Source organism: Strix uralensis, chromosome 7 (assembly GCF_047716275.1).
Source record: "Strix uralensis isolate ZFMK-TIS-50842 chromosome 7, bStrUra1, whole genome shotgun sequence".
In the NCBI taxonomy this organism is placed as follows: domain Eukaryota; kingdom Metazoa; phylum Chordata; class Aves; order Strigiformes; family Strigidae; genus Strix; species Strix uralensis.
In genome coordinates, this window is record NC_133978.1 from 40,014,259 (window position 1) to 40,037,830 (window position 23,572).

At 39.0% G+C, this 23,572-nt stretch overlaps 1 protein-coding gene across 4 annotated transcripts in view; it reads left to right on the forward strand.

Annotated features, from left to right (window-relative positions):
• DOCK1 (dedicator of cytokinesis 1) overlaps positions 1 to 23,572 on the forward strand; it is a 312,454-nt gene that overhangs the window by 248,314 nt on the left and 40,568 nt on the right. For 3 of the 4 annotated variants that reach the window (XM_074875532.1, XM_074875533.1, XM_074875534.1), the window contains 8 exons: positions 1,733 to 1,773; positions 3,075 to 3,165; positions 7,108 to 7,227; positions 16,452 to 16,541; positions 19,068 to 19,172; positions 22,242 to 22,383; positions 22,565 to 22,643; positions 22,928 to 23,012. In XM_074875532.1, the coding sequence (XP_074731633.1) occupies positions 1,733 to 1,773; positions 3,075 to 3,165; positions 7,108 to 7,227; positions 16,452 to 16,541; positions 19,068 to 19,172; positions 22,242 to 22,383; positions 22,565 to 22,643; positions 22,928 to 23,012 (753 nt within the window). Of the gene's footprint in view, positions 1 to 1,732; positions 1,774 to 3,074; positions 3,166 to 7,107; positions 7,228 to 16,451; positions 16,542 to 19,067; positions 19,173 to 22,241; positions 22,384 to 22,564; positions 22,644 to 22,927; positions 23,013 to 23,572 lie in introns of those variants that run through there. The other variant, XM_074875535.1, reaches the window with a different exon arrangement.

The following is a 23,572-nucleotide window of genomic DNA, read 5'->3' on the forward strand; positions in this document are numbered from 1 at the left end:
ACGCACAACCCTGCTGCTGAAGTCTGCAGGAAATGCAGGAAAGCATCGCAGGGCAGAACTTTCCTTCGTTTTCAGTGATTTAAAACTTCAGCTTGACTTTAAAGTCCCGTTTGCCCTCCAGGACCAACTCAGTCTTTTCATCATTCTCCAGGCACCTGCCTTTGCTGAAATCCAACCCAGGGCTGATACTCAGCACAATTCCCACCTGAGGTCTCAAAGAGTTCTTAATTGGGACTTTAATGATGCAGAGGCTTTCACAGGATTAAGTTTGTCTGTATTGACTATAGCTTAAGTCAGAGGTTTTGATATGCATTTAAGCCAGTGCTGATGTTAAAATAACCCATAAAAACCCTGTCTGTTCCCTCAGCTGCTTGCTCCTACCCCTGATAATCCTGGCGAAAGCAAGCATGCCGCCGAGGTAGCAGAGCAGATATGAGGAGGGATCTTGCTGAAAGCTCACGCTCTTCCCCTCCAGTTATTTGACATCCCCATCAGTTCCTCAGCCCATTGGCTGCAGAGCCCCACATGTGTGGGCCAGCACAGTGTAAGGGGGATGTGGGAACCTGCACCCAAAGATGGGGCAGGAGCAGGGACAGCTTTCTGGTGGAGAGGGGACTCTAGTAAACGTAATGTGTGTCAGGTCAACCTGCTGCCCAAGCCTCTTGCCGTTTTGGTTGATTTAATGTTGCTTCTTGAGCTGCATCAGAAGGGCAGAGCAGCTGGCCGCAATATTAGGATTAAATGGTTTTACGTTATTGATCCACCTAGCTCAGAAATCTCTTCTCCTTTAACAAAAGCAAACAAAACATTAAGTAAGAGAAAACAGCAAAAATTTTTCATGTGGTTCAGTTTGACTTTTGAGTTGAACTCAAAACCAGTGAGCAGTTATGTCAACTAAAATGGTATATCCACTGGATAATCCATCATTGCCAACTGTGGTACGTAGGGTCTGTTCTGTATTTCAGTTCTCTTTGAATGGAACAGTTTTTTATTGGGCTTATTAATCTATTAGTACCGGGTTTATGCATCTATTAGTGGCTACTCGGACTGGTTTCATTTAGCATTGAAATCTATTTTAATTCAGTGAAGGAGAAATTTCTTTGTGTTTTGTTTTCTTAGATAAATTTTAACTTTTGAAGGCAAACTTTAAATTAGATTCAGAAATGCCTTTAATATCTCACACAATTTGTCATATCTTGCTTTTACAATATTTGTAGTGTTAACTAGTTTATCTCAAGACCAGAGGCATTCAGACATTTCTGAAGAGAGTGATGATAGTGTGTGGCATATGAAACCAGATAAATAACACTAATCTAATTTTTTATTTCCAAAGCAACTATCAGAATTCCAGAGCAGATGATGTATTGTTCAACTGAGGTTTGGAGTTTTAAATCCATAGAACAACTGTTGCTTAAAAATTATGGGTTTGTGTATTACAAAATTTCAACTGAAAATGGTTAATGATGTGTGACTTGCAAATGCCAGAAGTAAATTTCTAGCAGTACTATTCTTGCAAATTCTTAACCTTTGCAGTGAGACATAAGCCTTAATACACTACATCATGAAACATCACAGCATTAGACTTTATAAGTTAAATAACTTGTGCTCTATCACTAGAGGCAAATTCCATTTTGCAGTTTTGAGGTTGATGTTATGCAATTATTAATTTTTAATTTAGAGCATGTTCCAGACTGTGAAATCAAAGACTTTGTAACAAAATTATGTTTTTCAGAATTTCTACAAGGAGATTGAGAGAGAAGAAATGTACATAAGGTTTGTAAACATGACCAGTGACAAACTCTGCTTGACTTAGTATAATGTAATTAGAGAAAATTAAGTTCATATTAAGCAGTCACTTGGGGGCTGGAGGAAAAGAAGTAATGAAAAAACATACCTTGACAGAACCTTAAGCACGTGCAAAAGCTTATCTTACCTGAGAACAATGGAGCATTAGAAATCAGTCATGAGATTTTTTTTGTCTGCCTCCTCCAACTCCATCAGTTATATTCTGATGAACACTGAAATACTCAGGAGTGTTGTCACATGAAGAAAATAAATAAGTCAAAAGAAAGCTGAGCAAAGAAATAATTTTGCCTCCTAGTGAGGCACAGCATATGTGACTTGGGGTAAAAAGGACTACTAAATGATATCATGACTGATACTTATTTTAAATGTAAAGCTTTCAGGGACCTTTCAAAATCTATTTTCACACAAAGGAAAAATGGTAATATGTTGTTGTGCTTTTTGTAAACCTCAGGGTTCCTAGTCCTCTATTTGTACTTTGGCTTAAAATTGGCTAGACCGTTGTGCTAAAATGATGAAGTTTGTGTTTTTAATGCTATTTTCGGTATCTAAGTATTATTCATGAATTCATTCTCAGATGCTTGTTACCTTTTTGGAAGAATTTTCAGTTGTGAACTTGCTTCCTGTTGTTTAAATGTTTCGGTTAGTGCTTTATTAGTTTCAAAAAAAAAAAAAATTAGCAAAACGCAGGATTGATAACTAGACAAACATGTAAAGTTACGAGTGGTAGGTCTGCCCTATTCAGCGTCTCTGTAAAGACAAATTGCCTCTTACTGTCAACCCCCCACCCAAAATCTGTTGTATTTCTGTTAACAAACTCATATGTGTCATATGAGTATCAAAGTTCTGTGTTTTCACTGGATTTTCAAATTACAGTTTTAATAGTTTTGTGAGGGTTTTTTAAATTGTCACTAAAAAACCCCAACAAACAAATGAAGAGAATCCCCTTCCAGAGGCGTGATGATGTTGAAGTTAAGGAAGAAGACTACATCTGTCTCTGTAGATGAACAATTAGAGTGATATCTCTTGCACAGAATCTTTACTGGATTCATTACACATCACAAGTCATTTATACGCATTGGGAAAAGAACACAATGGGAATTAAAATGGACCTAAAGGTTGTCTGCACACAGAAATCTGAGCTTTAAATAATCCCACATATATGTAGTTGTTGGAAGATAGAGTTGAACCATTGTAGACTTCAAAATAAATCACTTAGTAACATTTAAGAACCCACCTTTTTTAAGAACCATTGTTTTTATTACTTGCAGGTATTTGTACAAGCTGTGTGACCTGCACAAAGAATGTGATAACTATACGGAAGCTGCCTACACGTTACTGCTGCATGCAAAGCTCCTCAAGGTAAACACCAAAATACACTGCACGTTTTGAAAATCACATTAGCAGTGACCAATAGCTGTATTGTTTGTCGCTCTTAGAACATCTGCACTTTAACCCGATTAACGACTGTGTGCTGCTTCTTGTGTCAGTTTTATCTTTTGCACATGTAATTAATACATGCAGGAAAGCAGCCCTCTGCCCTTAGCATATGTCAGAGCACGCTTTACTCATCTTCATCTGAAATGAGTGGAAGCGTGGTCAAGTCAAGAATATAAGTTATAAATTGCAAAGCTGTAATCTAAATTTCTTTTAAATATCAAAATTATTTGATGTGAGGAAGCAGCTAAACACATATCTTAGTAAATCAACTCCCCACAGAATTGTTTTTGCAAAGGCAGTACTAGGGAGTTCTAGAGACTGTTATCAACTGGTATCTGTAGATTTGGTTTTGATTTCAAAAACGTAGAGACACAATTCAAATGGCCTTCTTTCCAAGTTCATGCCCTTAAAAGCTACATATCATTTTAATGCAGTTTTACACAGTTTATAGCACATTTAAAGAGACATAACAGTATTGCTATTCTTCAAGAAATGTTTTGGTGTAACCTGCAATATGTATAAATTAAATGTTATCTATACAAAGCACCTGTAAATAAAGCGTTTGAGTTTTTAACACTATATAGTGTCAGTCAGAAATGTAATGAAGCCGTATTTCATAAACATTAATCTCACTGAAAACTTTCTGGACAGATGGTGTTGTCTCTGTCATGCAGCTTGTTTACAGGATTGTGTCCCAAACGTGGCAGCATGTGCCAACTGTGATCCCGGTGTTATCATATAGAAGGACTCAACAGCAGACACTTGTGTCGTGAAATCCCGTTTAATACAGCCTAGTCATGACTGAGTTGCTAGCAAGGAGTTTTATGTTTTAATTCTAAAAAGCAGTCAATAGAAAAAGTAAAAATCTAAGTTTGATAAGAATTAATGTTTTCTGAAGCATTTGCTTTAGTCCCATTGTTCTTCCTCACATCTCACCACCTACAGTGAAATCTTTCTCTCTGAAGAGAGACCTATATCTCTTTCTGCTCCCCTCAAGGACAGAAGCACCCATGGTCGTATGGGGCAGAGTCAGGAATGGAATAATTGAGAACTGCATTTTCCCTTTCATCTCTTTCTCGTGCCAATGACGAGTGTATTGCAACCTTCTGTATTACTGCAAGCCTTCAATATTTTTACAGAAACTATGCTAATGACACCCCATTTCAAAAAGGAAATTTATCTCGTTCTAAGCTGCAAATTGTTCTTAGCAATCTTTGATTTAATCTCAGCAGTCCCAAGCGAAATGCGAGTGTAAAATACCTATTTTGAAGTTGAAAAGTGGAAGGTGTTAAATGAAATAATTCTAACGGATGCACTGAGAATTATTCGTACCTTAAAACTGAGTAAACTGCATCCAAGCTATAAGAAGACTAAACATGATGCAGAACATACATGTGCAATTTAAATTAAGACACTTTGAAAATGTATTTACTGTATTTTAAAATAAATAGAGGCTTATTACACAAGTAAACATCAGTAGGATTCAGCTGGAGTGCAAAAGCAGTGTAGCGATAGCTTTTGACATCAAAGAGGGGGCAGTTGCTGGCCACAGCCTGCTGGATGCAGTCACTTTGGTAGTGACATTTTCTGTGCCGAGATGTGTGTCAGAGAGGTGAAGATGTGAGGAGATGGCTCTGACACCTTCCATCACACACACTGGGGCGGGTGGTTGCCTGTGGGTGCAAGTTCAAGTGAGTAACTTGCTGAGTCCGGGGCTGCAGAGATCTCTCTCATTCCCAGGAGGGACATAAAACAGGACTGCCAAGGTGTGTAATACTTGCTCATCACACTTCACATGAATGAACCTTTTAGACAAGGTAAAGCATTCATTTCCTTCCACAGGTGCTGTGTTTTCTGGAAAAATGATGCAATAAACCATGCCATAAAATGTCGTTCAAACTTTTACCTATTGTGGCTTGAACTTGTTAGTCACTATGCTTTATGTCACCTTAAATTAGAGTTTAGCCAGTTTTTGTTTTTCTTACAGAATGTCTTCAGAGACCAGATGAGTATCCTAATCTACTCTAATTTATTGGCAAGAAATACCCAATTTTCTTTTCTTATAATTCAAATTGATAGAAGATGGCAGATAAAAGATGTCACAGGTTTACATCACTAAGCAGATGTTTGTTTATAAAGATAATTACATTATAGCTTGGAATTATTTTATTATAAAAGTGTATCAATCTATCTAATACAATATCTTGTTACTACCAGTAGTTGGCAGTGGATGGAGGAGTTCAGTATTGCTTGAGAAGCAGCAATATTGTGGTGTGTGTAACTTTAAGCAATTGAGTTTTTCTGTCAAACCTTGAGGGCAGGATTTTCAATGACAGTCATCATTGGCATATATTTCATCACACTGATTTTAATGGGATCACGTTTAGGTCAAGACTGAGAGCTTTCGAGAATTTCACCTTTAAATTTGTGAGAAGGCTGTGTCTGTGGTGAGAGAGCCACCGTCATTTTCTCCAGATTACTGCTAGCTGATGAAGCACACTTAAGAAAAGACATTTTAGTTGTATTTTTTACCCATTTAGTCAAAATTAAGATGTTCAAAACTAACAGAAGATAGAAGCTCTTAGTATGCTGGAAAAAATGCCATTGCACTGCAGACACCGTGAGGTTTTCATTGCTCAGAAATACAACTTTGCAGTACAAAGTGGTCAAAATTGTCTGTTTTATCCAAAGACAAATGTTTTGGCCAATTTAAGAAGTAATTGGGTGAAATTTAATGAGATCTAGGGGGTAAAACTGGGTGATGTAACAGCAGTTCTGTGAATAAATCTAAGTTGCTGATCTCGACATGATCTTTTCCTCTTTTCCTAAAGTTATGCCATTTTATTTCAGAGGGCAGTCCTCCCCCCTTAGTAACTCTGATTTTCAGAGAAGAAAGTGAACAGTTCTTTAATTTATTTTTTTGAACTCGGTTTCTTAAGGCAACAAGTCCTGTTGGGGCACCTGTCCCTGACTGAAAAAGGTCTATGAGAAGTTGTATTTGATTTCAGGGAGGTTTGTCATTTGATTTGATAGACGTTGGTGAGTCTCTAAGGTATTAATTTCCAGCTAGCCTCATGAAAATAGGCAGTTGTGGAAAGGTAGGCTATAGTCTTAGTGTCCTGTCTAGGGAAAAGGCTCCACAATTGTCTCATCCCTGGGTAGGTCATAGGAAATATTAGTGGGAGGTGAAAAAGGGGTGATGCAAATACTGGAGTCCAGAGGTTTCAGCTGTATCTGTCCCTCCCTGGACACCAGAATATGCAGGTGCAAGGAAGAAAGGTGTAGGGAATTGCCTGGTCCTCTCAGGTCTAGGAGGAAATCCATTTAATGTCTGGGCCTGGCTCCTCATGTGTTAGGCTTTTGCTAGAAGAGCAAGAGCTACTAATTGCAGACAGGCTGTATAAAGTTAGTGGCACTCTTCCACGCCTCCAAGCGTTCTCGATGAATTTTAGCAGTTTAATTTCTGTGCCTGTGGTCCTTCCCATTTGAAGTGATGTATCTTGGCTTCGGGCCTTCTCTCAACATAAACCTGCAAGAGTTCGTTATGCATTCAGCAGGTTGTACCATCAGCAGGCCAAGGTCAAGATCATCAAACTCACTTGAGGAGATGAAGCCACCTCAAGAAGCTTCCTTCCAGCTGATATATGTAATTAGCCTCCAATTACAGCATTCAAATAAATGGTCTTGTGCCCAGGGAATCACAGTACACAACTGCAAAAAAAAAAAAAAAATCTTTGTTAGCGAATTAGCTGTGGTACCAGTTGTTCAAATAAAAAATGTGTATTTTCTTTAGCCTAATTTTACTGACATATTTCATAACTTTTGATTTGTTTTCACTTTTCCCCTCTTTCTTGTATGATTTAGTGGTCAGAAGAAGCATGTGCAGCACATCTTACCCAGCGGGATGGATACCAGGCTGCTACTCAAGGACAGTTGAAAGATCAACTATATCAAGAAATTATCCATTACTTTGACAAGGGCAAGGTAAAAAGGAAAATAAAAAGTCCAAATATGTTTCATTGCTTTTCTCTCTAACTTATAAGTTGAATAGTAAACATAGCTTGCATCCAGTGACCTTCAGGGAGCTTTAACTTATTATAAGTTATTTGGAGTGCTTTATGTAAATGGTCCACCAGCTAGCACTTAAAGATAATGATACTAAAAAAAAGTAAAAAGAAATCAATGGTACATTTATAAGTGCTGTGTTAAGGGTAAATATATGTGCATATGATGCCACGGAGAAAATAAAAAAGTGATGCATGTAATTTGGGGGACTTACTTTTTCTGGCAATTACAATAGCTAATACAATCCTTCAGCTACCCTTGTTTTTTCTCATGCACACAAAATAATTTCCTCAGAGAGTGGATGTCTGTGGTTCACATCATAAGAAGGCAGAAATATCCTTGGATGAGAATATTTCATGGCAATCGCATCTTTTATTGCAAGATGGATTTGCATCCGGCATCGCATGGTGGGAAGGGGAGAGTGCACAGAGATGAAGGGGTTTAATTTGGTAGACAGGGAGATGTAGGGATGTATCAGTGTTTGGATATTTCATGCACAAAATGTTTAAATACAGATGTAGAGATCTCTTTGTCAGAATATTTCAGGAACATAAACTTGGGTTTTTAAAAACAATCTTTGTTGCATAAATGTAGTGCAAACAAAAATGTCATCTTCTGGTAGAACTAGAATATTATCCAACCAGCTCATGTTTTCCAAGTAAGTTCTTAGCAGAATCAGATCAGTATTTTGATAGAAACTTTGCTTAAAAGGTCAAATTTTATACCTTATCTTAATGCAATATTTAGAAGTTGCTGATAAATGATGCTCAGAAAATTGTAGTTCTAGACTGGGACAGAGCCGGGCTGCTCAAACCCAGTGGGGCTGGGGCTTGTGTAGGTGCCGTGGTGCTTACACAGAGGATACTGTTGGTTTGCACAGCACACTTCTGCTGCCCAAAAAGCTTTTACTAACCCTTTAACAGCGGGCAAGGAGAACCTCGTTAGAATTAGGGTCATAGCTGCTTTAAAAGTGTATTTTAATATTACATTCCTCTCTGGAAAGGAAAAGACAGAAATCGCATGTTTTTATTTTGTTGTTTTACATCTTTATGGCTTCACAGTTAGTCTTTTATGGTGCTAGTATACAGGCGGGGGGAATTGTTCTTCTGAGCACCAGGCCGACGCGTTTTAGCTGTAAATTAAAAGCTGCAGCATCCTTTATATCTACATTGAAAACAGCCTGTCTTAAAGTTGTACCCACCCGTTTCTGCTGATAGCACTAATGAGCTGTTTATATAAACAGCAGGCAAAATACCTGCTGCTTACTTTCCAGCCTGCGCCACATTACACAGCACGGCATCCACGCTTGAGAGACTGTTGTTCGACTGAATAACCATTCTTAAATTTTTCAGATTTTACAACTAGAAATGAGAGAAGGCTCTGCCTGCTTTTGAAAGAAAAAGCACTGAAAATTCAGTGTTTTTCCTTTCCCTCATAGTTAAAGAACTGAATCTTCATTACTCTGAAAATTTTTGGTGAACAATGATATCAAAGGGACCACTGTGATTACTTACTCCTATTCCTTTGCGTAACTCAAGTCATAGGACTCCTGTGTGATTTTTCTGTGTGTGTGTGGAGATGATTCATTTTCAAAGCAGCCTTCCCTAGTTACAGATATTTCTCCTCTCATTATCTGGTCACTCAAGTTGGTGATAACTTTCAACTTTTTGTATTGTTCAATGAAAAGGAAAAAGAAAATCAATATACACTGAGAATATGAGCACCTTATATGAATTTTCAAATGTCAGGAAGTTCAAACTTGAAGTTTCCACCATAGAATTAAGGGAATCCTCTCATTTGGGATGTTCTGTCCTTGGGTTAAATCAACTTCTTACATTTACCTACACACTTTGCAATTGCAGTCCGGCAGCTACTTTAACTACACCGTTCTGTGATCAGTGACACATCCAAAAGAGTATTTGCTGTGCATTTGTAGAAGACTCTATCGATATACTAACCAGTTCATCTTTTGTTTTACCATAATCACCCGGCTGTGTCCCTGCCTGGCAATTCACTCTGGGTTGATCCCACTGCTTTGTTTTCTCTTGCCGTAAAGTTCACAAGAGATGTCAAAAGAAGGTCACTGTAGCCTGGAGAGCTGCAGAGCTACGTCCAGGCTTTTACAGAAGTTTTTGCTTTAAAGTTGTTGTGAGACTGTGCCTCTTCCTCTCTAGCCCAGTGGGTAAGCGGTGGACTCGAGAGGGGAGATAGATGTGCTTGGAAACATTATGTAGAAGAAATGAAGGAGAGGGATTTTCTAAAAGGTGACACTTGGTTTTAAAATGTTGACTTTTCTTTTTTTAAAGGATGGTGTAGTTCAGCCTCTCAAAAATGATGATCCCTTTCTCTTAACGGAGTAATTTCCCAGGGGGAATGAGGCTTATTCCCTAAATATTAGTATTCATGGGAGATGAATTTAGAGGAAGGTATAATCCTCCATATACAGACTGTAATGGAGTGCACCTTTCACTTCTAGACCAGAAGTGCCTGAGAAATTTGTGATTTAACAATACGGAGCGTGGGCTTGCACTGAAAGCAGGAGTGCAGGCATCTCATTTTGGCTGAGAACAAAATACTAGCCTTCACCATGAATATCCCTGTTATTTGTAGTTTGAGATCCAGTTAAGATTCCGCATTTTTATTTCTATTTTTTAATATGTTATTCTTAGGAAGCTTGCTTTTTTACTTCTATTTGATTTTTCGTCCTTAAACCAATCTTCTGAAGTACACCTTTCACCTTTAGTAAATTAGCATTTTCAGATACAACTTCTGTATTTTGCTGTTCTTCTGCTTCATGGATTTGATTCCTTATTAGTAATACTTTTCATTACTCTTCTAAGCAACTTGTTTCCAAAATTAAATGTTGTTACTTTCAAGTTTCCCTAGTATACACCTAGTTTTCTCTCCTTGATTATTATTCTCCACCGCGTTGCACTTTCCAGTCTCATCTCCATCTCTCTTGGCTTTTGCCCTTAAAAGCCTTATCTTCACGCTTATCACGGCAGTCTAACCTATCCTTTGAACTGCTCTGAAGTGTTTGCTCTTTCTGTGTTTTGCTGAAGCTTTGTAATTTTCAACAAAGCCCTTAATCCTGGGACTTTCAAAATTGGTAGGTTAGAGTATCTCAGAACAAGAAGGAAAAATAGTGGTAGTAGGGAAGGAGGTAAAATTTTGCCCATGTGGAGCAGTTGATGTTAGTCAGCGCTAATGAACTACTGAAGCCAAGAAATGGTCGGTGTCATTGACAAAGATAAGATTTTCTTTTTAAACAGGCCTGTGTGGTCTCTGGAGCCATAAAGGAAGCAGCAGCATTCTTACTCCTGCACGATAAAATGTACAAACAGCAACGAGTTTCAAGTTTGCCAGTGGATGCCGCAGTCTATAAATCAGTATGTGTTTTCCACTGCTCCTTCATAAATTGAAAGCGTTGGTCCCAGGGAGAAAAAAGTAAATAAATGCACACTGCTCATTTGTTTCTGCTCCTCCTTTATTTCCCTTCTCTTCCCCCCCACAGCCCCCACAAAAAAGAAGCTTTTACTGGAGCTACAAAACACAAAGTATTTGAAACTACGCAGTAAATGCCATGCTTTGGCTTAAAATGTGGATTTTTTCCAGCTCACAGGATGGCATCAAATGGCTTTTTCTTCCATCTAAGAAGATAGTGGTGAAATTCACCTGTCTGCCAAAAATTGGCGCGAGGCTCATGTCCAGCTCATACCCCACATCAGATCGTGAGCCCGTCCTGAGAACTGTGAAGGACAGAGACAGTTTTCAGAGGGGAAAGATACAGTGTTTGACCATGTTCCAAAGGAATATAGTAAATTCTTTTAAAGGGTTTCCAAGCATGGCTATATCTAACATATCTTGAATGCAATACTAGCAATAGGGAAATACTGTGTTTTGACATTTCATTTAAAATATTAAGCTTACATGATGGTTAATTAACACTATCTGAAATTTAAACAGCTTGGAATGTCCCTCATACATCAGAATATTGCATGATAATATTGTTACCCTAGACTATTTTATTTTTACTGACCGTTAACTCAGCAGGAGCTAAGAAGTATCCTAAGATCCTCCTTTGCTGCTATTAAAGAACCTCCAAAACTAAATTGGATGCTGCAGTTCTTTCTGGGCAACAAGCAATCCAGCTTCAAAAATAAATTGAATTGCTCGGTTTTCCCTAAAAAGATCTCCTTCTGCATCGTCAAAGTCTTTCCCATAACAATTTGCAGCTCATGTCTACACAACTAAATTTAGGCTATACACATTTTTCTTACGCCTTCAGTATAAAAGAAGCATTTTCCTTCCTCTATCGCCAACCTCTCTCTCTGGTACACTCTCCAGATAAATTGTTTCTCACATTAATGAGTTGTACACCGTACAAATCCTGTGTAGTAGCTCCCTGTACGGCTCATTCCTCCAGAAGACCTGCCATGTCCTAGGCAAACCTGGGAAACCTTCCAAGGCAGGAAATCTGTGAGGCAGCAGATTGGGAGTTATTGACCTTCAAGAATATAGATTTCATTTATCAGGATCCTTTGCCACAGCCATGCTGTCCTCACCTGAATAAATTTGCTCTGTAGTAAACAGAGAAATTTTTCGGAGGGTTGTGCAGGGGATTTTAAACACACAGTTCCTGCTTCTGTTACGGTGTTGGAAAAATTACCGGCTTTGGTTCTGTTTTTGGAGATGTTGCAGGTGTTGTGGTCCAGCTGTGCAAACGGCCGAGGGAGAAGCCGGGTGGTTAATGGACTCGTGGACCTCTGGAGTTCAGAGCACTTGGCATTTTACAAATTGAGTTTTATAATACAACTTCTTGTTGTTCCTTCAGAGGATTGAACCGGACAATTGGATTTCAAAATAGAGATGTTGGAGCAGACTGGGATTTTTAAGAGGTAGCAGCAACAAAAAGTAGTTGCTTTTCTCTAAGACAGATCCCTCGGCTGGAGAGGTGCCAGCTTAGAGGCTGGCAAAAATGGAAAGAATCTTTTCCCACAGTGAGGCACTTTTATCATGTATTTGCCGTAGGATAGTTTTATCTCTTCTCTATACCTGAAAGTGTTCCATTAAAAATAATGTGACAAAATATGAGCAGTATAACTTGTAAACTAACTTTTAAAGAATTTTTAAAGTAATTCCAGTAATTTAAGGCAGAAGCAAATGTGGCTCATAATACCTGTTTTTTTCCTATTCTTCTCCACTTACAGGTAGGGGAATGGTTACTAGGAAGGATGCTAGGATTGTGCGATTACTGTGTCTTTATTGTAGGTGAATTAAATTGATATCATATTTAATTTGAGGATTCATTTTTTAGGCTCTGAAACATTTATAAAATTCATTATTAATATTAATATTCAGTAACATCTAAAGGGTTTGTTCAGGTTGAGGTAGGTGCAACAGAAATGGAGCCTCTGCTCCAGTGTGTTTACACTTGGCTGACAAGGGGGGGGGGGGGGGAGGGGAATCAAAACCAAGATTTCATTCTGCTAAAGTTGTTATTTAATTGGTGGCAGTGCTGTGCTACCTATAAGCATTGATGTGTACGCAGTGCCTTTGACAGCACAGGTCTGGTTTTAGAATCACAGACTGGTTTGGGTTGGAAGGGACCTTAAAGATCATCCAGTCCCACCCCCCTGCCACAGGCAGAGACACCTTCCACTAGCCCAGGTTGCCCAAAGCCCCGTCCAACCTGGCCTTGAACCCTTCCAGGGAGGGGGCAGCCACAGCTTCTCTGGGCAACCTGTGCCAGGGTCTCACCACCCTCACAGGGAAGAATTTCTTCCTTATATCCAATCTAAATCTCCCCTCTTTCAGTTTAAAACCGTGACCCCTTGTCCTATCCCTACACCCCCGATCAAGAGTCCCTCCCCCCTTTCCTGTAGCCCCTTTAAGTCCTGGGAGGCCGCTCTAAGGTCTCCCTGGAGCCATCTCTTCTCCAGCTGTACCCCCCCAACTCTCTCAGCCTGTCCTCACAGGGGAGGTGCTCCAGCCCCCCAAGAATCTCTGTGGCCTCCTCTGGACCTGCTCCAACAGGTCCATGTCTTTCCTGAAGCGTTGATGGGCTCCAGAGCATTGCAGCACTATAGATGACAGTCTGGGTCGGGCTCACTGTGGTGGCACGATGGCACTCATGCTGAGCAATGCCAACACGGCGTTTCAGCCCGCTCAGCTCCTCTCCTCCCACCGCTAATCCGGAAACCCCTGCCTCTTGATGATCAGGTGCAGTTAGTTAGCGTTAAACATCACACAGCCTGAGCACCGAGCTGGTGCTTCAAGTTGCCAGACATGCTTTGCAAATGCGTCGCAACGTCTGTGCTTATCCGGGATTCAGTGGAAGAACTGAATGAGTTTGTTTACGGTGTCGATGCAAATCTAAAATTATTTAGACTTCCATTTATTTCCAAACAGCTCCAAAGCTGTTTGCCTGAGATCATCTATAAATATTTTCACAACAGAAAAGAGAGTAGAAGTGCTTCGATTTTGGAGAGGGACTGGTTAAATCTGGAACACACAAACAGAACCAGGGCAAGGAAAATTATGGTAACACCATTTTCTTTGAAATGAAAATGTGCAGAAGTTATGGATGACTGAAGTTAAAAAGAAAATGGCAGTCAATATGAAGAAAAGTTAAGTGATTTTGAAAGGTTTCACTTGCTGACTTACCAAACAACTGAAAATTACTTTAGTTTCTGTACATTGGTAGTATATTGCTCTTCTGAGTCAAAATCAACTCAGCCTAGCATGTGAAAATGTACTCCATTTTCTTCAAATACGCTTTTGCTCTTAAACTCATGTTAATTTTTGTTTAGAAATAAAAATATGCTCTGTATCATCATTGTAGATTAGATACATAATACAGATAAAAACATTCAGATCCTTCCGTTTACAAAAATTGCGTTGCAGAGTGTACAATCCGCCTTGTGATTTCCTGCAGACGTGATCCCTCATTACGATGATTGTAATTAGTCATTCTGATGCGATTTTTCATCTTCAAGGCACTTTACAAACATGAGGTAACTCATGCTCGTTCCAGTCCTCTTCCCTAGATAAATAATATTATGAACCTTGTTGTAGAAATGAGAAGAATCAAGAGAAGGGGTCAAACATCACGTGGAGCTGTAAGGAAATGTTAATGTAGGTACCAGGCTCTGCCCCTTGTGAGTATCCATCATGTTTCTGTCTCAAATTAGGTCACTGCTCAGTCTCTGCTTGCCCAAGCATCTGCCCATTTGTTTTCTTGAGAACTCAAAAGCTCATTTTCCCTCAGCCATACCAATGTAGTTTCTGGCCCATATTTTCTCTTCACTTCACTCCCTTACTTCGAGAGCATAAATCTCTGTCCTTTCTCTCTGCAGTCTCTTGTAACTATTTTTCCTTTTGCAGCTCCTCATCTCCTCCACCATCAGTAGCTCCCAGCTTCTTCAGGCTGCTGCTTCCCTCTCAGTCTGTCAGTACAATTTTTCAGTCCATCCTTGGGTTTGCAGGATGGGTGCCCTCCACTTGAAAATTGGCTCCTCATTTCCAGGGAGGAGCAGGGACAGAGGGCAAACCGGTGGGACCCAAGCCACCTCTTCCTTTTGTGGCATTGGCGTGTTCCATGTGGGGGAAGGCTTACTGAGTATTCAGCCTAGCTGGGCTCCAAATTGCCAATTCCTAGGGAAAAAATGGTATTCTAGGTCCCAGTCTGGTGTTTGTGCCACTAAATCACAGGTAGCTGTGCCCTGCCTGACTCCTCAGCCAGTGCTGGCAGTAGTCTTGGTTGTACTGACAGTCATATGAATGTTCAGTGTTTTACTTGTATTTTTAAATCAGTAGCTAGAACTAGGAATTTTCCTAAAAGTCTTATTTTTTTCCAAGTTTTCCTGATATACAAAGCAATGTGATTTCAACTTGCAGATCAAAAGACAAATAAAATTCACCCGACGTTGATTTTGGTCTTTGAGTGGTGGGATTTCATTTGTGTGTTTTGAGGGGCTTTTGGTTTTCAGGGTGTCTGGGGGGTGTAAAATATTTCTTATTTACTTAGTGCTTTAAAGAGGATGGGATTGGGGCATCTGTATGGGGTGGATGCAGGACTCAGTTGTGTGCGTGAAGGTTTCCCCAGGAGCACCGTTCCCCTTCTCCCTCCCCAGCACCCAACTCCCACCGTCTTTGGAAGCTGTGGTGCTTCACCTCAAGCTCTTCGTTCCCAAAGGTGGATGTTTTCGGGGAGCGATGGGGAAACATGTTCAGTCCTTTTCCTCAGCCCTCCTTCATCCGACTGCTCTTGGGCAGCTGCAGCCATCTCAGTATTGCACCAGGGCAAGGACCATGTGGCCTGATGCTGAGAGGAGAATTAGGTGGTGTGGACAGGGGATTTAAATGTAAGATGAAGGGTAATACAAACCAAATAGATTTATCACTCATTCCAAATCTCATTTTTTTTAATAAAGTGAGGTCAGCAGTGCCAGCCAAATTTCAGTAGCAAAGAAAAATCATCAAGTTTGATCTTACATAGCCTGGTGTAATAATTTAAGCATCTTTTTGGGGTTGAGTGGTTCTTTATATTTAGAATAGAAAAATGTGAGAAATACACATTTAAAAACATTCTTGCTGCTCCTCATTAAGATTGTTGGCTTCTGAAGAGTTGAAGGATATTGTTAAATTTCTTTGGGTCAGTTGAGACGGCTGCTGAATTTCATGGTTGAAGAACAAGAGAGGAAAAAAACCCAATGGAAATATAATGAATATTTGTTCAAAGCAGTATCTGCAAATTGCCTGTCCTGTCTAATATAGATTATGGATATTAGAGGGAGAGAGAGGTGATTATGAACTATAATCAATCAACAGCATCTATCCAAAGTCCTGGGTTTTGGGTTTCTTTGAGGGCAGGTCGTGTTTACACATTATTGGATATCTAGTTGGGCTAGCAGGAATAATTTTATTTCTGAAGCAATTTGATCATTTTACTTGATTTGCATCAAATAGAGACGTGGGTAATGCTGCCACAGCTATTTGGCACGTCAGATGCACAGTGTTTGCAGGCATGTGACACAATGCATTTTATTGTGCTTTATTAAGATTTATTTTATTTCAATGTTATTGTTTAACCAAGGTTTGTAATTCAGGTTTTTTGTTGTTTTGTGGCTTTTTTTCAACAGATGTGGGAAGAGGCCATTGCCTTGGGTAAAGAACTTGCAGAACAGTATGAAAATGAAATGTTTGATTATGAACAACTCAGTGAACTGCTGGTAGGTTTTTTTAATGACATAGACACTACAACAACTTTTGCAGTATTTCTAAGCTTTTAAAATTCCATTGCAAATCTCTCTTATGACAGTAAAATGCAGAAATAGATGCCTTCTTTGGCTTTGTTGGACGAATGTTGATTAACTGGCTACCACTGGAGTGCCTGAAAAAGATTGAAATTTTTTTTTTTTTTTTAGCTGAAAGAAAAATATTTCGATAATGTTAAGCTGATTTATTTGGGGTATAAAAGGAAATTTGGAATTTAAATATAAATGGGAACATGAAAAAATCCCCATTCTCTCTCAAGTGTCTTTCCATATTCACATTTCTTTTTTTAGGTATGAATAATCCCCAAGCATTCATGTCTAGAGTCAGTTATTTTTGCCCTGATGTTACCCATTCATTATGCCTGCACCGTTTTTTTTCTCCTGCTCTTCTCCAAAATGATAAATGGCAGCTGTCATTGTCCCTCATAACTTCTCAACCATTTTCACAGGAGTTGGGACATGATTCCAGTTTGGTTCTGAAAACTCTTGACTTTTTGATACGTTTTACCTTTGCACTCACCGGAGTCCTTAATTTCTTTGAATTTTTTATCTGCTTTATCCCAGTCGGTCTGAGCTGGGCATTAATACGGTGTCATTGCACCCTCTTTCGCTGCTGACACCAGTGCTCAGTTTGAAGGTGGCTAGGAGCCATCTCCACAGAAGCATCTCATCCCCATCTCCCCAGAATATCCCTTCTTGGGGAGGAAAGAATAAAGGTAAATACCACTTCTCTCAATTTTATGGTTTCTTCACTCCTTTACATCATCTTCTTTGTTTTGTCCTAGAGCTGAATTTATAGCCCTTTTTGATGGTCCTCCTTTTGTGGCATTTTAAGTGGTTTTAGTGTCAGACTGGTTGTATTGATTTGTCTAACAAATCTGGAGCCTGGTTTCACGATGCTTTGTACTGCAGGAGGTAAGGGATGTGTACGCAGAGCATTTCTCAGGTGCTGTGGTGTGCCAGAAGGGTCGTCCTTGGTCTGCTGCCTGCACTACTGTTGGTAGAGCTATGTTCAGTAGAGAATATTTTTCATTTCAATATAAAAGGAATCTGGTAGAGATTGTTCCTCAGCTAGAAATGATGCTCATGTGTCAGATATGATTATTCACTAGCGGGTAGCTACTCTCTGAGCACCTTATTTTTAATTTTCCATCTCCTTTATGCTTGCACGTGGGAACATGAATGGCTTTGTCACAAAGGCAACCACTCTTTACTTACCGTACTGAACCCATTTTGGAAGAGCCTGAATTTACACTTTATACATTGTAGCTGATAATACTGAGTTATGTATTTTTCACCATTTCTCTTGCACAGTAAATATGTCATTATTTACATTAAGTTACATAATTTCAGGCAGTGGTGTAAACCAGGTGTTCATCTGCGTATGGAAATGGAGTTTCTCCCTCTTCTAATAGGGGAGACCCAGAACTTCCAATTCTCACATCAGACAACCGAGTTTATCTGCTCTTTATTTATCAGACAGGAGAAACTGAGAGAGATGTCACAAAAATAAGTACCTGCGTGCATTGGGCATTCATCCCTAATAAGGCAAAGATCAAAATTCACGCTCCCACGTGAGCCAGGTCTCATATACCCCATGCTGAACAGCATTAGCATGCTAGCTCTTTTTTTCCCCCACAGTAAAATTTAAAAGTTTCTTGTTTCTTTCTGTTCTCCCTATTGCCTCTTTTATTCGAGCAATATTAAATATTAGACTCTAATACAATTCACAAATGACAAAATATTTTTGCTAGTGGTGAACTGAGAAATACACGACAGATTTGGGTCTTTGAAGTCTTCTTGCCATTCACTGTTACCTCTTGTAGGGGAGAGTAGTAAACCTCACCCCAAATCAGAATTCATTCTCTCACAGAAAGTAATAGACTAAAAATAAGTTAATGAGCAGATAGTCTGAAGCTGCACATTTGTTATTATTTCATCATTTGAGATAAAAGAAGGATTCGGCTTTGAAAACAGACGGTGTCTGACATGCATGTTTTTTTTCCAAAAGTTAAATTTTTCTGCATTCTCAACTGCATGCTTTCTGTGTGCAAATAAATAGTTGTAAATAGGGAAAAGAAGTAGTAGAAAAATGTAATGAAATGTAGCAGCCGAAAACTGAGACGTCAGCACCATCGAGATGAGCTGGCTTGGGCGGTACGTGCTTCATCATTCCAGTGTTTCGGCATCAGCAGTGTCACAGCCGAAGGGAATTCAGGCTGCCTTGTGAATTCCTGGCCTCATCAAAATTGAAGTACTGGATATGGACCAGTGAGGTTCACCAAGATGAGCATAAAAATAATGGCTACAGTCTAGTATTTCAAAATATTAGCATATATCTGATAGAAAGGTGAAGAAAAAGGGACGAATGAAACATAGACATCTTTAAGTTAGAGATACACATAAAGGAGTTCTTTATCTTAAGTACCAGGAATCTCCTTAAAATTTCGGTCATTAAAATTCCTCCTATTTATTTTGCAGAGGAAGCAAGCTCAGTTCTATGAAAACATTGTGAAAGTGATAAGACCAAAACCAGACTATTTTGCTGTTGGGTACTATGGCCAGGGATTTCCAACATTCATAAGGGTAAGTGTCCAACATTTTTCCACAGACGGTAGCAAGATTTCTTGCTTTGGAAATTGCCCTAGGTTGGAGAAAGTACATTACAGTGCGTTATTTACAATCTACCTAACATTGATGGTTGGTTTTCAGGTGTATAAAACAAATGTTGTTTTTTTCCTTTCCAGTTTCTAATATGGAATAGTTGAATTTTAGTAGAGAAGCTTTTTCTTCAAAGATATCCAATACTTTATACTTCTTCAGGGTATCAAGATATACCACCCGATCCCTAAATCAGGGTAATAAGCAGCACCATCTGAAATGGTGACATTTTTGCCTGAAAGGTGTGTGTGTGTGTGTATATACATATATACACGAGAGTATGATAGAGAAACCTTTTGTACGTGACCATGTTTTCATGTGAATGTCCTTTCCAGCATAGTCACCAAAATTAAATCGGAGATGTGTGTGATACCTTTAAAAGCAATCTTTTATCATTGATTTTCCTGAGTCATGTGTCAATTTAAAACATATGTCACGTGGTTGATGCCAGCAACATAAATCTAGTAACATTTTAGATTTTTTTTGCTGATACCAGGATTGCTCTGGAGTTGAGTTAGTGGCTAAAGGAGGATGGGGATTGAACACATCTGAATTGCACCTGTATCATGAGTCTCTGCACTTGGCAGTCAGTGACATGGAAATAACACGTTAGCTATTTAGCTGCTGTGCTGCTTGTATCTCTCTTAAGAGCTGAGGATTTTCAATTTGGAAAGAGACTCTCCCTGTGGAGGAGTTACAGTAGATTAAGGCAGTTCAAGATAGAAGAAAAAAAATTATTACTATTCTCAGATTATTCTCTGAGTCCAGGAGACTCAGAGAGATTTATTCTCAGGCCAGGGGCGGGTGGTAGGTTTCCTCCTGGAAATACTAATTTAGGAGATGAGTTCCTGCTTATAACTGAGTAATTGCATCTTAACTCTCTCAGATTATGTCATAATAAATACCAGGAGCAAGCCCAAGCCTATGCTGAAGCCTGACTAACTGAATGAATCCATTGAGTGCTGATAAAGCTGGGTTTGTCACATTACTTGCAGTTAGCTGATCTTTCATGGTTTATTAAAATAGAGAAGGGCTTTTAAAAATCCTGAGAAATAAACCTTTCACTTAATCATAGAATCACACAATCACAGAATGGTCCCCGTCCAACCTGGCCTTGAACCCTTCCAGGGAGGGGGCAGCCACATCTTCTCTGGGCAACCTGTGCCAGGGCCTCACCACCCTCACAGGGAAGAATTTCTTCCTTACATCTAATCTAAATCTCCCCTCTCTCAGTTTAAAACTGTGACCCCTTGTCCTATCCCTCCCCCCCTGATCAAGAGTCCCTCTCCCCTTTTCTGTAGCCCCTTTCAGTCCTGGGAGGCCACTCTAAGGTCTCCCTGGAGCCTTCTCTTCTCCAGCTGAACAACAGTTTTATGATACTCCTATACGGAAGACTTGTGTTATCAGGAATCTTTAAAATGATGAAGGTACAATAAAATCACTGATAACTTTGCAAAGGGGATTGTTGCTATGAGTTGTTGTGAAATTTTATCACAGGTACAGTTGCTCTCAAAAGTGCAACGTTATCCTGTAGAAACATCACAAATATCCAGTGATCCAGAGCTGCTAACAGGAGAGGGGTTGCCTTGGGGTCACAACAGGCACAGCAGAAGCCAGGGGTGAGTCTGTCTCAGCTCTAACTCAGCCATGCAAAAGGCAAAATCACAGAGAGCATAACACAACTTTCCTGTTAAGCAGTGTGTTAAACTGCGTAGTCAAAGGGATACAATGCAAAACAGCGTTAATCCGATATATTAATATGGAACTGCTTCTTCTCTTCACAGCTGAATGGGATTTTTTTAAGTGCAGGAAAACACATTGGTTTACAAAAGCCTCGTGGATTGGTCAGTTTATAATAAATGAGCGGTAAAAACTCTGAAAAATAGGCTATTAAAGTGCCTTCCCGATTAGGAAATTCCTCAATACAAGCTTTTTCTTCTGGAATTTTTCCTGTGAATTACAGGTATATAGACATGAATTACAGGTATATATACAACTCTTAGGCATCTGCCCTTTTTTCTTTTTTTTTTTTTTTTTCCCTGAAATAGAGAGTATTCTTTCACATGTGCATTTCGAAGGGCACTGTTGCAGAACTGAACCCAACTGGACAAATGTAAACTATTCCTGTTTTCTACCCCTAGTCTTAACATCCTTTTTCTAATAAGTGCTGTGTAATTTTTTCACCAAGTGTTCATTTTGAGATGAGTAATGAGGGTAAGCATATTCAGATGCAAGTGTTACATTCATATCAAAACTTACTTCAATATGTTTGATCAGTTAAAGATATGCAAGTTGGGTTTTACATTTTTCTTTAGAATTTAATGTGCTTGTTCAGTATATAAATGGACTGTATAAAATATATCTTAATTTTCTTTATTGTTAAAAGAAGAAACCAATACTTAGAAATACAATATACGTAATTTAAAAGTTATGCTGTCTGCAGGCAACTGTACAATGGCAAGAATCTAATAGACTGATATGAAGTCTGGGGTGTATCAGTCTTTCGAAAAGAGTCAGTATCTTTGGACCTTCCTCCTAAAATTAGCATTGTTTTCTGTTTATACTTTTCTCTACTACTCTTGCTTGCTCACCTCAATGCCTTTTAATAAATGTTTGTGTATAAAAAGCCTAATTCTGCTTATTTACATGCATTCCACCTTTAGCTGGGAAAGGTGGATGAGAGGAATTGCAGAGGAAGATCTTGGATTTGGTAGAGGACATAATTTGTCTTAATACATTTTCAGTGGGCACCTATTTTATAGATTCTTGAAATCATGTATTTGGATCCTGTTGAATTTAGTGTAGTTTATACATATGCCTAAAGGTAAGCACGTGCTTGATGATCTCAGTACTGAATTACAGGTAAGGAAATCCATTTGTGCTTTATTGAGTCGGCATTAAATGTTTGTCAACTATTGGAGCATTGGAGTCAACGCTTCTGAGATCCCAGTTCATTGCTGAGGATTAGGATTTCACCTCTCGATTTGTTTCCAGAACAAAGTCTTCATTTACCGGGGAAAGGAGTATGAACGCCGCGAAGACTTCGAAGCAAGGCTGTTGACTCAGTTCCCAAATGCAGAAAAAATGAAAACGACGTCTCCACCAGGCGATGACATTAAAAACTCCTCCGGCCAGTGTATCCTTGGGTTGTACAGCGGCTCCTGCAGCCACACACATCGAGGATTTATGGCCAAGACTTCTGGCTTTATGGGTGGAATGCATTAATTCTGTTGTTCTGTCCTTTCTTCGTGTTCCCGTTGAACTGCCTGTTCTGTGTGATGGAAACTCGCTTTTCAGTTCTTAACCCCTGATTTCAGATATTCAGTGCTTTACTGTAAAGCCAAAACTGGATTTACCATCTAAATTTCACAGGCCAGTGTCAGAACAAATCGTGAGGTGAGTTTAGGTTGGTTTTGCAATTTTATCAGTCTCCTTTATAACACTTAAACTGGTTCCTGTTTTTGTATAACAAATCTGTACACAGCCAAGGAGGGGTGGTAATTGCCAGGGCATTCCATGGGTATTCTTAATATTAGCAGAGATTCCATCCTTCCCCTGGAAAACAGTGGTCCCATAAGCATTGTATGTTTAGGCAGAAACTTTTTTCCTAGTAATAGAGTTTAGCAGCAATTTCTAAACAGATAGCATTTGATTTTCATTGTGCTTTTCCCTTTTTTCAGTTTCTATAGGGTGAACGAAGTCCAACGGTTTGAGTATTCACGGCCTGTTCGAAAAGGAGAGAAAAACCCCGACAATGAATTTGCGGTAAAAAAAAAAAAAAAAGAATACTTGGAACATTTGGGGGATTTGTTTGTTTATTCCCCTTCATTTTGAGAATCTGAACCATTCATTATATTTGGTTGTTGAAAAATAAATTCTAGGTTTAAATGTGATTATTTTTCATAAAAACTCAATTAAACCAATTTATCACGTTCTGGTTTATACCAATAGAAAAAACTGACAAAGCTGCATTTATTTTGTTAAAAACCAACTATTTTGAGAAAGAAATTTAAAATTGTTATACCCGAAAGGATAGATGTGCCTTGCCAATACTTGTCTTGCCATGAAGATTCTAATCAGGTATCTTGTAAAAATCTTTTTGCAGCAGTACTTTTTTTTTTTTTTTTTTTTTTACGAAACCATTTGTTTCATCTAATGGTCAATAAAACTCCCTTTGAGCACAGCTTGTATTCATCAAAATGTTTACAACAGGTTACATCAAGTTGATTGCCTTTTCTTTTTTATAGACACTATTTTATTCACAGGGGTTCTAGTGGGCGCAGTTAGTAGTAAAGTAGTAGTAGTAATTAAAGTAATAAATTAAT